Source organism: Lissotriton vulgaris, chromosome 10 (assembly GCF_964263255.1).
Source record: "Lissotriton vulgaris chromosome 10, aLisVul1.2, whole genome shotgun sequence".
NCBI classification, from domain to species: Eukaryota; Metazoa; Chordata; class Amphibia; order Caudata; family Salamandridae; genus Lissotriton; species Lissotriton vulgaris.
Window position 1 is genome coordinate 105,910,876 of NC_141698.1, and position 16,393 is coordinate 105,927,268.

A 16,393-nucleotide genomic window follows, 5' to 3' on the forward strand; every position below is an offset into this window, starting at 1 on the left:
ATCATGCTTCTTCCTTCTTAAGGTTTTGAATAAAAGGCCCCTGTCTCTGCCTCATTCTCAAACCCAAGGGGAGTAAAAGATTTTTTTTAATTCTTTATCTCTGAATCAAAGGGTTCTAGGATGCGATACCGGTAAAATCTGTCCACCACCCAAAGCTGAGGTGAGGTCATAGCACTCCTACGTCTTACAGCATTACCAAGCTCACACTGCTGAGTTTTCTATTTTAATATACAAGCAGAGATGCCGGAAACAGTGGTGATTCGTAAACCAAATTCTATTGTTTAGATCACAGTTGGAGAATTATATATTATTTATATTAAATGTTTATTTTGGTTCAGTCAGCTTGAAAAAGGTGAATTTAATAATAGGCACTGATTGTAATTAGGATGCTCAGGTTGTGAATACATTTCATGGTTACATTTCATGATTTACCTTTCTTGAATACATTGCTGATAAAATATTAGGACAGGGTTAGAGTCAATGTATGTGGGTGATTCTGTGACTGCAGCATTTACAGTGTAGCTATGGATTTACTACATGTCCAATAATTTGCCACACAAATTGCAGAGTTTGCACATTTCACCAAAAATGTTGCAAATTATTAAAATTAATACGGATGGAGAATGTGTCCTATAATTAGAATTTTCCCCTCATAAGCTGCATAACATTGATGCATAATTTGGTCCTCCATGCCACAATCCTGGAAGCTCTGGCAACTTAAAGCTCTGCAGAGTTGTTTGGGGGCTGTCATTGTGATGATAAAATCCGTATTTCATACTCCGTTGTCAGAACTACACTGCAAGATCTGAACACACAATTGAGGGGCTGCTAACTACATTCCCTTCCTCTTCCCATCCCTTATGGAAATGCTGAACTCAAACTCAGAAAATTAGGACAGGAGTTATCAATGGAAAAAAGTGTGGATTTTCCAAAGTGAGTGATCTTTTCCACTAAGGCATAAATGTTACCAGATATAATTGGATTATAACCTCTAATAGAAGAAATATGTTCGTCCCTTTTAAAACGTACTGCATGGAAATACAGATTCTACACAGACTGATACAGCCAAAGTTCTTGCAAAACAGTATACTTTGACCATCTCAGAAACACCCAACTGGAGACTGCAGTTTTTAAGGAAAGAGGAATTTGAAATCTCTCCTGATGAAAAGCAGTGGGGAGAAATCTTTTAAAGGGCTAACAGTTATTCAAATATGCCAAACTAAGGGAAACAATTTTTAAATTATTTTATAGCAGGGGTATTGTACACATAATGAATAACAAATTTCAGACTCCTTGCAATTTAATTTGTATTTGTTTTTCTGAGATAAAAGCAAATCATAAAAAATTGCTGTTTTTATGATTTGATTTCTGGCAGAAAAACAAAAATGTTTTGCAAATTAAATCGCAGCAAATCCCCCAGCTCCTTAATGGTTGTAATGTTTTCCTTTCAACATTCTCATGTTTGAGAAGGAGAAAACAAATTTAGTTTTCTCAGAAATTATGGCCAAAGTGAGACTATCTGTGGGGAAACAGATTTACCACCAAGTGCTATTCTTAGCATATGCGCAACAGAAAAACAGAGTGTGCAATAGCAGAAACAAAAATGACAGACTAGGACCTTAAATTTAAAACGTGTCAGAATATGTCTAAGGTACTATGTATAGGATAACATATGAAGAGTAAAACATAAGAAATATTGCACAAAATACATTTATGTGAGGAAATCAGATGGGATGTGGAGCTCTGTGTTTTTTCAGGGATCCTTCTCGCATAGTTCTGATTATCTGAAGGACAGAAAAACAAGATCTCCAATGGTAGAAAAAAAGAATGACAGAAAGATTTATTTGAAGCTACAAACCCGTGGAAACTATTAAAAAAATAAACAGTTTGAGCAGCAAAGCTGCCACGGGTACTTTAACATTGCTTTTATTTTCACATGGGAGTTTTCTTATGCAACTGACTTAAAAGAAAAACCAAATGTAAAACAAATGTTGCTTTTAGAAGAGACATTATTTTTTATTTTAATGGGAGATTTTATTTTCTCTCTGTAAAACTGTGATCCAGAAAGTAGGCATAGATACAGTCTTGCTTATGAATATTAGTTAAAGGAAACTGTATTACATTTAAAGGAGCCAACTAGTTAAGAGAAAAACATTGTTCTCTTTACCCAGTCCCGCCTGATGAACAATCAATAAGGATTCTAAAGTGTTGCTTTGACGTCAGCTACGGGTTTAAAGCTCTGTTGTGACATCATTGTTAACTGGATGGCTCCTTTAAAATAGATGCAGCTATTTGATTTTGTGACATCATGGACGACAACCATTCATTCTTAAAAATTAAGCCAAATAAACCGCATTCTGCCTTGAAACAGTCATATTGATATACATGTGGGAGTGTACTTCTACACTTATTTATCCATACACTTCTGACCCTTTGAGCACCAGCCCACAAGTAAAACGACACACAGAATACACAATTCAAGGCTGTTTATTATACAGGAGTTTTACTCTTAGACTTTATATATATTTATCTATATATTTGTATATGCTGGTTTTAAACATTGATTTGTATACGTTTTGGCAATACCACTTTTTGGAATGCAATAGAGTTTGTAAACATTAGCATCTACAGCATGTGGTAGTATAAATTCTCTAAATTTAGGAGGCAAATAAAGTGCTTCATATGAACTAAAAAAGCTAAGCAGAAACAACATGTCATTCAGTAAAGGGAGCGCAACAGATTCAACAAGCTCACATTATGCTGAGGAACATGAACATGCCATTTAAATTCAGTTTCACATACATATATTTTTGAGCAAGGAGGATTGAGTGGGATATCATAAAAACATCACCTGCTTAAAGCCGTCCTGACTGGGAGATGAGCACCGCTGCCCTGCATTAGGGCTCGCCACAAAAGGCAGCACTATTAACTGGACAATTTATTGTTTACTCTTCTTGGGTACTTGTTGACAGGATTTGGTTTATTAAGTACAGACATACACATTTGGTTTAATTTTCCATTCTGTTATGAGTAGCAAATGACAAGAGTTACCACTGAATTGGGTATTTTTAGTATAAGATGCAACCTAGTGGCCAAGATCTCAAAACCTTGTACCAGGGATCTTTCAATGTCTTTTCCCTATTTATAAAGCAACTTAAACCCCAAGTACCAGTACTCTGTACTGGTGAGCTCCAATGGAAGCTATACCAGCAGTAAATTAGTCCCAACTACAAATAAGATTAGGAACCAATAGGAGGATCGTTGAGACAAACAGAAATGCACAGATAGGACTGTCTAAGCAGCTGTTGTGGACTAAAGGAGATCAGTCAAGGAGCATTTGCCTCCACTCACTCAATTGATGAACTACAACAATATGGAGATAGATCAGGTGGCGGAAAGGACAATGGGTGGAAACCTCCAGGTGCTGAATCGGATGAGAAACTGTTGAGCAGTGTGCTGTATGCCTTCTTTTTCTGCCTTTACACAGAATGATTTATGTGACGTGGAATATGCTCCAGATCTGATCAGTATCTGAGATTTCCCTTGCTAGCCATAAGAGCTAGGGCAATGCCCTACCTATATTTGCTTCTTAATTAACATTTCCATTATGTTGTTGAGGCAAATAAAACCGGTTTCCTCTGGATAATCGTACATAATTATTCCAGGAGCCCAAAGATCCTTTATGCTTTAGGCTCTTAGGCTAATGCTGGAAACTTTGCCCTCCCCCAACCCAAACACCTCCAAAGAGAAAATGTTTGTAATAAACTAAAAATGCAGAACAAAGAAAGTCATTCAAGTTTGAGCAACGCTATCATTACAGAAGTTAATTGAAATGCAATTCTTTTGTTAAGGATTCACATTTAGCAGCCACTGCGAGGCGACATACATATGTTTGTCTTTTACGGAGTGTGGTTTGTGGAACTACATGGACACAAATATGTAATCAATCAAAAGGGCTTTTTTGATTCAATAAACAGCTGCTGGTTTGTTACCTTTTAAAGTTGGTGGTGAACTACTTGTTAGATAATATGGTCAGCGGAAAAGGGAATGTTGCATATCAGCTGTTTCTATGAACACCAATAACCCAATGCTTTTGAAGGAGCAGCACTACCCTCAGCGTTAAGAATGAGATTATCCAGGTACAAATGTACAATGCCAGGGTGTGCAGACAGGCTTGCACACATGGAAAAGAATACTTGTGACATTCTGGAAAGAGGTTGCATGTATTTGTTCTAGACCGCAATTGATGAACCCAAGGAATTGTTTATATCCCTTCTACATAGTTTAGTGTGAAAGAAGACAACAAAGCCAGACTCTCACCTCTGTTTAAGCGGTCATAAAGACGGATACAGAGTAAAGTAGTTTTGAATGTCTGTAGAGTAAGACGTTTGTTAGCTCTGAGGAGGCCTTGGGTGTCCATAGCATTGAATCTTTTTGGCAATAGTAAAATATAGTAGAATTACTTCCCCCAGAGTTGTTTCCAAGACACATAAATTAGCTACACGTCTAAAAAGGTCTGGGGCAATTCCAGTAAAACCTTTTACAGTAGAAGGAGGACTCTAAAGGAAAGCTAATTAGGAATCCCAAATTGCTTGGGCACACTGACAGATGACACAGGATACTTCAATGCTCCTCTTCACAAGACACTCCCTTAGGCTAGAGTATTCCGGTAAGACGCACTGCTACGTACAGTATTCACAAATGTCACAAAACAACTGCTAGATCTTCTCCATTGAAAATTAGACACTAGGCCTTACATTTCAGGGACCAGAGTTTTGTAAAATGTAAAGTAAAGTTGCCTGCAGCCTGCCGAATCACAGAAAAGAACGGCAATCCTTTCCAGTACACAGATTCCCAATCTGTCCTACATAAGGAACCTATCATTCATTCTCTATTGTGACAGATCACAGAGCAGACTTCAAGGAAAAGAAGCATTGTTAAAGCTAGCCATTGAGTTAGGGTGGCCAGTCTTGGATCAGTACTGGTAAATCAAAGCTCAATATCTTTCACAGAAGGCACAGTATGAAGGAATAACACATCTATGGTTCATGTACATATTGTGAGGAGCAGTTCCTTTTACATTTGCCTCCAAGTTGCAACACAGGTGTAGCTACCCTCTCAAATATCACAGGGCAGCCACATGGATTAATTACTCTTCCTCACGAAGAATACCCAAGTTTTATCAAAGCTGTACTAATTAAATCGTAACACGTTTATATATGTAGACCATCCTAGATGTATCCCTGAAATACAACAGATTGACTGACTGAACTTGTCCCTCATCCTTTAACTGGAACCATAAGGGAAGTGAACATTAGTGCTAATTTCTTCTGCTGGCAGGAGTTTAAGCAAGGTTATTTAAGAAAAAGGAAGCTGTAACAATGTGTAAAGGAATAAAACAAAATACAAAAATAGTGTTAGCATCTCCCAGGGGCGCTGGTGCCACCAATTTGCATCATCAGTGCTGAGTTCCCAGTAAAGCCTCTCTCTTCAAGAGACTAGACACCCATCTCACTTGCAGAAGTGAGGAGCAATTTTTCATCAGCATTGTTTTGTTTTAGTGGTTTTAAATACATTTACAATATTTTAGTGCCCTCGCAAAGTATAGTCTTTTAAGGTCTACTTCACAATTCATTGTATAAATATTTGCTTTCATCAAATGTTTTGTAGTTGTTTCATTTTCCAAATGATATTGTTATCTGTAGTAAAAGAACTGCGATCCTGAAGATTCACTGAGCTTGAAAACAGGATTATTGTGCATTCTTCTGTTTATCCAGAGAGGATGTTTCCACTTCTTTTCCCGGTCTTGTTATGAATCACGTGCAGTTAGCCTCTCCTATAAGTTGGTAAGCATTTAAGGAGTTATACAGTCAATTAAAGCCCACCCTCAAACAGTGAGGGAGGAAACAAGCTTATTTGAAAAGGTGCAAAAATGGGTCTGCCATTGCTCGCAGTTTGTCTTGGCAGAGGTTTTATTTTTTTACAAAACCCCCAAAATATAGATTTTCTGTGTTTCTACTTTTACCAAAAAAGAGGTATTTTGAAGAACATCTCTAAACAAGTGCTTCAGTTATCTTAAGCTTACTGGTGTGGACTTTGTGCGGTTGCAGGCATTGGCATTCTCAAACGTCTAAGGCGTAGAGCTGGACATTAACAGCTGTATACTTAATATGCTTACTGCTTTTTCCAATATTGGTCTTTATTTGGGAACTCATTTGACAAGATTCCAGCCACTGGGAATGTCCAAATTTCAGCCATTCATTTGTAAATAATCTGTACTGTTGTGTAGGTCTAGTTAATTTAAGCTGCCCAGTTTTGAGCCTGCCAAGAGCTGTTGTCCAAAAACCTTTCCACATTGTCAGTGTCTTGAAGATGTTCATTGTGCTTTGCCTTGGTCTCCAATGCCAAACAAATTTAAGATTTAATCCCCAAGCAGGTTCTTTCCGCAACGGAGAACACATGATTGTCTGCGGAGTGCTAAAATGGTGAATGTCCTTCCCCCATTTCTTACTTTTACACATGACACACGAGTCATGAGGGTTAAGTCGAGAAGAAGGTCCCTTCTTGGGGCGAAAGAGGTGGAGTGGGCATGCTTCCTGTTCCCATAAAAAGGCAATTCAACTTTGGCTTCAGTTCGTTCCATACATGACTCATCTAAATGATAGAAAATAAGTCAACACTGTTGGTCAGGATTGCAGTACAGCAAAGAGAGCAATATACACCAAACCATATTGTTTAATATGGGGTCACTGGTCTTGTCAAACAGAAATGGTAATACCATCACAATAAATGAGTGTAGGAGAGAAAAGTTGGGAGGCAAAGAGAAGTAAGACCTAACAAACTAGGAAATGCTCACCTCCTTGTGGCCCTGGATCTGAGAGTTCACAAACGCCCCCAAGATGTGAGATGTCAGAGGTAAGTAGATGTGTATTAACTGCGTCTCCTGGTGCAAGCAGAAGAGAGAGAAGTAGTTCCTTAGCTCCATGGTGAGGATGGCATTTTCTTGCTAAAAAAAGATAAACATGATAAATGTAAGAACATATTGCTGTTGAGCCAGGACAACTCATTGTTAAGGTGGCAGCACAAGGGTTAATTCTACAATAAAAGCCTTGCTGCCCCCAAGAAGGGCTAACGGCTATTACTGCAGTTCAACAAAAGCTTATGTGCTACACAATGTAATAAGTGTATCTGAACGAACTAAAGCTTTAAGAACTATCTTTTCTTGAATATGTAGAAAATTATCTCTGAACGATTCTTTGAGCTTTCCTAAAAGCAGCCACGTCAAATGAACCCACATGCAGGCATTTACTTTGATGATCAGAATAAAGGAACTACTTTGATGTAAAAAAACGAAAATTCGCTCAAAGTAATAAATATTTTCAAGAAATGTTTGCATAAAATTATGAGAGCAACCTGACTATTGGCACGGATTGAAGGCACCATAGCCTTTTTCGCTTTCCGAGTCACGATAATATGGGATAGTAAACTGGACATTATAATGACAAAATAAAATAAATTACTGTCATAACCATATTCATATCCTACAGTTACTATCAGTTGAGGTGACCAGACTTTAATACCTGGATTGTAAATAGTATTTAAGACAACCGCCTAATGTTTGGCTGATTTATACTATACAGTAAACCCAAACCAAAGGGGATGATGGACGGAGTGTTGAACAATGCAAGCACTCACCCCCAGTCACCTGATCTGGGTTTTCATCCCCTTTGGTTTTGCTTTGATCCCTGCCTCCACTGTGGCTTCCATGCCAACAACCAAGACTGTGAGCAGCAGCAATCGGGGATGCAGGATCCCTTTGATATTCTCACCGAATACCGTTAAATACCCCAACTTCCTGTACTGTTTCTTCTGTGCATTGTCCCTCTTGTCAACCATGGGGTCCTTTCGTGTTTTAATGGTTTTCATTGAGATTTTAAGTGTAGTAAATGCACAGGCAGTAGTCGGAAATAAAAATATCACCAAACAAGTACCCAAATCCCTCCACCCGATCCCACCTCCACACCAGGTCAGTCACGTATTAAAAGATTGTACCTTACACTTTGGTACCTAAAGTTATGAGCTGAGTCCAAGCTATGCAACAGCGCTGGTTCGGGCAGGCCCCAGTACCAAGCCTGAGGGCATGCCTTACTCTGAAAATCTGAGTTTGAATAAGATAGAACCGGGTCCCCTAGTTTGTGGGAGAGTTGGGGCTTTTACACCAGGTCGTAAGAAATGTGTTTGCATCTCATCAGCTGCCAAAGCTTCAAGAGTCAGAGTTTATATGCAGGGGTAGTGGATAGTGTGTTTTGCAGCTATGAAGAGATGGGAAAATTGTTTGCCTGCGTAGTAGAATAGATTGTCGCCAAAATGTTGTAAGGTAAATTCCAAAGATGACCAGAGGTAGCCAGGAGGTATATTTCAAGTAGAAGGTTATTGGTTAGTTCAGTAGAAGTAAGTTACAGGTCTTATAGAAATCCCACCAGGAGCAGCATTGTTGCTGCTCAGCCCACTCTCTTCAACTGTCACTCTCTCCACACAAGCAGGCACACTAACATTCCACTCTCTTACTCATCAGGCATTCTAAGATTCCACACAGTCATCACATTCATTCTGGCTGAGCAGCTAAGGAGGGGATGCACTTGTAAGAATCAAGGTATAACAGAATCTTTTGATGGGTCTGCCTAAGAGGCTATATCCAGGGAAATGGGTTCCTTTTAGCATGTTTCTAGCACCTCTTGTAGTGCTCAGATATGCCCTAGTTAAGCCTTCCTCTCATTTTCCCAGCCTCAGTCCCTCTTGCTTAGTTTTGTTTGATCGCCACTATGGCAGAGACCTTCCCTCAAGGCAGCAGTGACTGGGCCCTGCCCGTAAATTATTTTCACTGCCAGAAAATGGTTAAGTCTGAGCACTGCTCCTCGTGTCCCTACCTATTTATTTTCTCCCAGGGTATCCAGCCTAGATGACCAGATAAAGGGAAGAGAGGATTAAGGCCATCTTCATGTGGCATCTTCTCTGCTAGTGTCTGGCAGCGCCTTGTGCCAGAATCCCTGCCCTGATCCCCTAGGAACCATACGCCCAGTGACCACTTCTACTATGCTGTAACCTAAATACGCGCACTCTACAGTGATGGAATCCCTCTTTCATTGGTTGCTTAATGTCCTTATCCCAAATTAGTTGTACTATCATTGAACCTGGGTCGTGACCCAAATCCATACTTGTCTGGTGTATGTGATCTTTGGATCTTTCCTCTGCCAGTGCAGGATATATCCTCATAGCATACACTATAGCTGGGCTGATGATTGCTACATCTGGGTGGACTCCACAGGCATATACTATGGTGTGTTGTGCAAGGAGTGCTCCTCAGTGGACATACTATGGCTGGTAGTGTAATGGCCATTTCTGTGCCCATTTCTACAAGATGCTCTCGATGGCTGGTTATATATTGTCCATTCTCATGGACTTCTATGCTATTCCCGAATGAACCCTTCAGACCATCTATCAAGTCTGGGTGTTTAATGACCATTCCTATGAACTTTTTCCCTGCCACTCATGGATGGATTTCTCCACCTATGTCAGACAGCATGGCTGGTTTCAGAAGGCCCATTGCCAGGAGTTGCTCCTTAGCATCTCATATGGTGCCTCCCCAGAACATATCCTAAATCTGGTTGAATAATATATACTTGTTTGAAGTTCATTGGTGGACTCCACAGAGCACATATTACAGGCAGTATGAATAATTTCTCCTACCCATGGGCTGTCCCTTGCCACTTCTGGGTCAGCTCCTCCTAGTCATACCTAGGTTGGGTCCCGAAGCATTTACTGTAGCTGGCTGCCTAATGGCTACTCGTGTGCCACTCTGTGGGAGACGCCGTAGAGCACATGCTATGGCAGTTGCATAATGCGCATTCCTATGGGCTGATCTTTTCCACACCTTAGAGGACTCATCCGGCACAAACTTTGGCTTGTCCTACAATGGTCACTCCTCTGCTGCCCCATGATGGCCATACTATGGCTGGTTTTATAATGCCCATTTCAATGGGCTGCTGCCTACTGCTCATGGGTGGATTCCTAAAAGGACATACCATGGCTGGTTGCATAAAGCCCATCTCAAAGAGTTACTTCCCTGCTGCTCCTGTGTCGACCCTTGATCATATAAGACGTATGATACAAGAGTGCGCCTCTGAAGGGGAGCAGCTGTCACTTCAAGCACTTTGCTATGACAATATTAATTGTGGTGTAAACTGTATGGAACACCGCACTCATAAAAGTTGAGAGAGGTGTATCTGCAAAGACCAGCTAGTCTCTAACCTCATCTTTCGCCTAAACCCATGAGTAGGTGCAACCACACTTCAATACAATTTAAGCAGTCTCCACCAAAACATTCCCCACATAGGCACAAGTGCACTCACACCCTTCTATCTATCCATACACTACCATCAAACAAATACATATCCCAACACTGTCTCGTGCTACAGTACCATCCAACACATTTGTGAAAACTGAATCCTCTGAATAGCTTGACATTTAAAAGGAAAAATATGCATTACATGTAATCACAGCACGTTGAAAATAGGCACATTGATTTAAAAAAAAAAAAAAGAAAATACTTTCCCACGAGTGACTGTAACATTTGTTGAAATGCAACAGCATGCTATCAAATGGCTTAACTACTCTGAAGTTAGGACTATCAATGAGGAGCCTTTAAAAAGAGAAACGTTAATGTAACCAACTTTGCTTCAAATCTGGCCCACAATGTTCAATATTATCAATGAACAGTGCAAAATCGAGAAGCTTGAGGTGTGAAATAAATCAAATTTATCAAATCAATAGGATCTATTTTCCCATTTAATTGTAAGTAGTCAATAGATCAATTAACTGATAAATTGACTGCATAATGCAAACTGTAGTTGACCGTTCTGGACAGTGTGGTACATGTGTTAGGATGCAGCAATGCAAAACAATGTTAACTATCAAACCATTTTGGCAAGCTATTGGGTTGTATACATTATTTGACGTCTAACTGTAATTGCCAACTTTAGGTCTGGACACCTTCCAGGAGGTATTGAACAATGTCTGCTTCTGCCACACTGCCAGGAGATTTGAGCATGCTTCAACCTCATTTACTGATCCTGTGACACTGGCACTGGTATTTATATGGGGCATAAACTAGAAGGGAAGCAACAGAGAAATGCACGAGGGTTGCGAATGCCTGGAATTGATTTAGCCAGACAGAAAGGGTAGGGTACAGGAGGTGTACGCGTGGGTGGCTGATCTGCTGGGGTTGCGACTGATGTTCGATGAGCTAATCATATAAGTAGTATATGTATTTATGTATGTCTATGTATGTTGCTATTTAGATCGTAGAAACCTAGCTGGCCCTTTCAGGACCGTCACTTTGCAAGTCCACAGAAGCATGATATATGTTCTTAACAGTTCCAAGGGTGCATACACTTACCGCTACAATTCGCGACTCCAGCTGTTCCACGGATTCTGGCTCCTTGTTCTGTACAGTGGCACTAATCATTTGTTTCTTCATGATGCTGTATGTGTGCAATGCTTTCTGATGCTTGTGCAGAACACCCTTTTCATGTCTCTCACATAGGTCCTTTGATCAGCAGTAAGTGAAACCAAGACAGAAAGGGAGTCTCAATGCACAAATCATTAAAGAATCATCCACATGGCTCATCTCACACAGCACACACCATAACCCATAAAACAGTAACACTATTGCAGTTTGCAGCTACATAACCCCCTTTCTGAAAAGATTTTTTTGAAACTAAAATATTTTAAAAAAGAGAAATTCTTAAAACAAAAATATAAAAATCATACACCTACATGAAGGCAATATTTTTTTTTTCATTGTGCAGGGCAAATGTATACAATTTTTTATCATATACCACTTTTAAAAGAAACACAAATGAAATTGTTTCCATTGGTGGCAGCCTCATACAGAACAAAAATTGCACTAACATCTTAAGCAGCCATGGAACCTACACAATCCCAGCATTCAGTGCAGTGATAGGCATTCAATTCATATAGATAGACTAAATACTTCTCCATTCCAATACCTCCTTCTAGGAGAAGGTTGGATTGTATATAACGTTAATGAAAATAACCAGGATAAAGTACCGCGGTCACAGATAAATATTGTTCCCTTTTCCTACTATAGCATCGTCCTTAATATTCATTACATGTGGAAAGAAGACCAGGCCCACCCCTCCCTAAAGGAGGTTTTAGTGGAAGAAGCAAAAGAAAACCTTCCTCTATGGCCAGAGTACCTGAGATATATGAATTTCAAGTAGGCTGAGGTGTTTTAGAGGCAGGCTTGTAGCTGAGATTGTGAACGAAATTTTCCTTTACTACTCGGACTGCAATTCTGACCTCTTGACTGAGGGCCTGATTTAGATCTTGGAGGTACTACCGCTGCCCTGCCACGGCCGCAGTCCCAAGTACTTCAGCAAGCTGATGGCGGTCCACCCGCCATATTTAGATATTGCAGCAGGAGACAATAAGTAGCCTAAAGGTTAAAGCCTCTTGGAAGGTAGTCTCTGGCGGGATGGTGGGCGTAAGTGCATGCCAAATTTGGAGATATCTGAATCTTTCTGTTGGCGCCATTTCGTACTTGAAGTTGTTCAAATGGGATAACTCTACCCTTAATCCAGAGGTAGCCGACCCTTGAAACTCCAATAAGATCCCATTGTTTGAACCTACTGCAATCGCCAAACCTGCCCAATTTCCCAGAGTGGGGTGAACTGTATTGTTATGTTGTACCATCCCAGCTTCTTGTAGGGTGTATGTCATATGGAGTGTGTGTGCAGTGGGTCCCATGATGCTTCTACCTTGAGCTTTGTTGTAGAGTGCCCTCATAACCCCTCCCTCCACCAAGACGTATCGGTCCATACGGAATGCAGGTTCCGTCTGGGGCGAATGAATCCACTAGTTAAGGACAACTAGCTGAGCGGCCCAATAGTACATCTGTATGTTGGGAAGCATGCGTAGCAGTCTTGTTCGTTGTGTTCCGGGGACAGACATAAGTTGCACACTTCGTGCAAGTCAGTGCATGGATGCATGTCCCAATACCCGGGACAGAATTTAAATGGAGTCTGTTCCATCGACTACGAGCTGACCCGACGCGGTTATGCCCAATGGCCGGCCACAAGTTTTCTGATCGAAGATTTCTTGAAGGATACAATACGCGAAGAATGGGAATGGGATGGTGAAACAATACTGTCGAGGGTAGTGGATTGTGCACCAAGGAGAACATGAAAACGGTGTCGAACCGGAGAGCAGCAATTCACGTCCGAACCCGATGGCGGAAAAAAACAATTTAACAATAAAGTTGATGCCCATGCGCACTATCACCGAAAAGAGGAGTCACCTACCTCGTGACTGGAAAAGACTTCTTCGCAGAAAAACAAAGTGCAAACATCAGGACTCAACACTAGATGGCAGACTATGCAAAGCATGTGATGTACAGCTCACATGCCTCAAACACTATATTTCACTCTTCTTTTAGTCATAACACCGCCCCTAGAATTATCTTCAATCTCAGCATCAGAAAGTTCTGCATATTAAGTAGCCCACTTTTCAAACTGCCACTACCCAAGTAGTTACAAAATAAACTTCTTATTTACAGTAGTTAATTTTTCATCGTTACATATTTCCAGCTTTACACAATTCAATAACACATGGAATACCCTTCCTACATATCAACTAATTAAATAAATATGACTTAAAACGACATTAACAATATCATGTTGCAGTATCTTCAGTTAATCTGAGTATTTTTCTGACTCCATCCAGAACTCATTAAATCAAATCCACTCAGGATGCAGTCAATAATCTAAAGCGATTTCCTATTCTTTGTAAGCAGAGCTCTAAGGACATAAGAGGATGTTGTAAATAGATTGCCAGGTGCATGTGTTAATTACACTAGAAATATGGGTTTAAGACCGACACCTGGATGTGAAACGAGTCACAATTTGCATGAAATTAGTATTCATATTTCTCAACCATTTTAATAATAGGATTACTCCGAGGCGGAGCTAGCGCACGACCGTAATGGCCGCTTGAGCCTGGAGCTCCGCTGCGTCAACCAACTATCCTGCAATTATCCTGCTGCATTTGAGACTCTTTACCCACCCACTTGATACGCAAGCCGTCGGAAGTGGAGAGGGTGCAATTGAATCCGTCGGATCAGGAATCCGATGAGCTCTGCCGTAGTTACAGCGATGAGCTGAGGCACGACTGGTAGGCTGCCGATCCCCGGGCTAGAGTGAGGGAGGAGCCCGAGCAACGTCGCTCGACGTGTGCCGAAGCATCGTGGTGCGCGCCGCAGGGGATCGAAGCGCTGTGGACCCTGAGCGAGTGGATTGGTTTCCTGGCATGCCGGGGTACCCCTGGGACCCTGCATTGGAGGCACTGTGCTATTCTGGTGGACTGAGGTGATTGAAGGCGCCTAGAGCTTCGGGGACAGTGCGGAGTGTGTGGCGCATCAAATGGTGATGTGCTCAGAGACAACACGGAAATTACAGGAACCGGGCAGGGTAGTGAGTCGAGCCCGGAAGACAATGAGACGGAGCAGATCGGCAGTTGCTCACAGCGGCCGGGGGGGTAAATGGATACTGGAAGAGAGAGGTGTGTGTGCGGCGGCGACCGGCAGCGGGAGGAACCCGTTGCTGGTAATTAGGAGGTGCGACCTGAATTGAGCTGCAAGGCACGGTAGCCCAGAGACTGGGCCAAATGAGTGTGGGGAAAGGCGGCGAGAACTGAGCAGTGGCATTGTGCACGGAGTTAACGGCCAAGGCAGGAGGCATGTACTGGACAGAGGCCATCCCACGTGCTGCCAGGAATGCTACGAGGGGAATCGTGGCAGCGACACCAGGAGTCCCACATTGCTGAGAGGGGCGAGGTGCAGTCTGGAACTGCCAATGGTAGGCCCTGCTGCGACTGGAGCGCGACACTCGTTGCGCCCTCACACCACAGAAGCTAGTGCGGAGGAGGGTACCCTGGGAGTTGTTAACGGCGCAGAGTAAGTCAAGAGTCATCCACATATAATTCCCTAGTAGGGAAGGGGCATCAGAAGGACAGCGCACAGTGGCGGACTGTTGCTGCAGTAGTGGAGGAAGCTTGCGCCAGTGGGCCACAAACTGTGCACATCTATTGCACGGTCTGGAGCGTGCGGAACCCCATTCCCCCCCACTGTAGTAGAAACAGCGTAATGGTCAAAATGGGCAGGGGAGATAAGACACAGACGAAACTTGCCTTTGATCAGAAGCGATCAAAATCCCATGACGCCACCACTAGTGAGGACGCGAGGTTGCCGCTCCCAGTGAGTGAAGACTCATTTTCATTTGGATTCTTTATTCGATGATTAAAAATCACCATAAAAGTACAAACATTCAATATACATGGAGTTCATTTCTTTTAAAAAACAAACCATCAAATTAACATGTAACCTGATGTAAGTGCAACAGCAAAGTCAACGTGAAATGAATAAAACATTAAGGGCCATTAAAAACAATCACAGAGTTCTCACAGTTCTCACAATTCTCACAATTCCCCCCCCCCCCCTCTAGTTGCTCTTAGTCGGGCAGCTACTTTAATAAAATGAATAATGCAGCACAATGTAAGGGGGTCCGACGCCTGTTGTAAAAAAATCAAAGCCTCTTTAGCACATTTTATATTTGATTTTTTCAAAATGTCTACCAAGAATCTACGCCTGGGTTCCGATGCGGATATACCTAGCATCCTTAATTCGACGGAAAAATCCCTGCAGAGTGGCATCTCCTCTCTGGGCACTAAAATGGATGCCCTCACATATAGAATGGACAGAATGGCTGTCCGCCTTGACAAACACGCAAAAAGGCTGGATATGTCTGAGAGGCGCCTGACTGAGATTGAGGAGGCACATACTTCTTTAGAAGCGGACCACAAACAACTCGGAAAGGTGCTGCTTACAGGACAAGAAGGAGGATTTGGAGGTGCATTCCCGTTGATGCAACCTGCAAATCACTGGACTGCCAGAGACAACTTCCACGGGGAATATGGAACAATTTGTGGAGCGGCTGTTGGTGTCACTATTGGGAGAAGGTGTCTTCTCCGCGATGTTCGTGGAGGAGAGGGCGCAGAGATCTCTGGGCCCTAGACCACCTGTCGGCCCCCCCAAGCCCCCCCCCCCCCCCCCAGCCAATCATTGCGAAGCTGCTTAACTATCGCGACCGGGATGCGGCGCCCCGTGTTGCCAAGGAGAAGAAAGCCTTGAGATACGAAGGCTCGGAGCGGTCACTATACCCGGACTTCAGTGGACGTGTTCAGGAGGCCCGCAGACATTTTGTTCCACTTAAGAAGCAGCTTCGAGACCTGGGTGTTGATTATGCCATGCTGTACCTGG

General features: G+C 42.1%; 1 protein-coding gene across 3 annotated transcripts in view; it reads right to left on the reverse strand.

Annotated features, from left to right (window-relative positions):
• Positions 1–2,469: 2,469 nt before the first annotated feature.
• Positions 2,470–16,393, reverse strand: part of SNX8 (sorting nexin 8) — a 167,309-nt gene continuing 153,385 nt past the window's right edge. For 2 of the 3 annotated variants that reach the window (XM_086940614.1, XM_086940615.1), the window contains exons 9-11: positions 11,456–11,605; positions 6,857–7,006; positions 2,470–6,654 (exon numbers count right to left, since the gene is read on the reverse strand). In XM_086940614.1, the coding sequence (XP_086796740.1) occupies positions 6,541–6,654; positions 6,857–7,006; positions 11,456–11,605 (414 nt within the window). In that variant the 3' untranslated portion in view covers positions 2,470–6,540. The remainder of the gene's footprint in view (positions 6,655–6,856; positions 7,007–11,455; positions 11,606–16,393) is intronic. The other variant, XM_086940616.1, reaches the window with a different exon arrangement.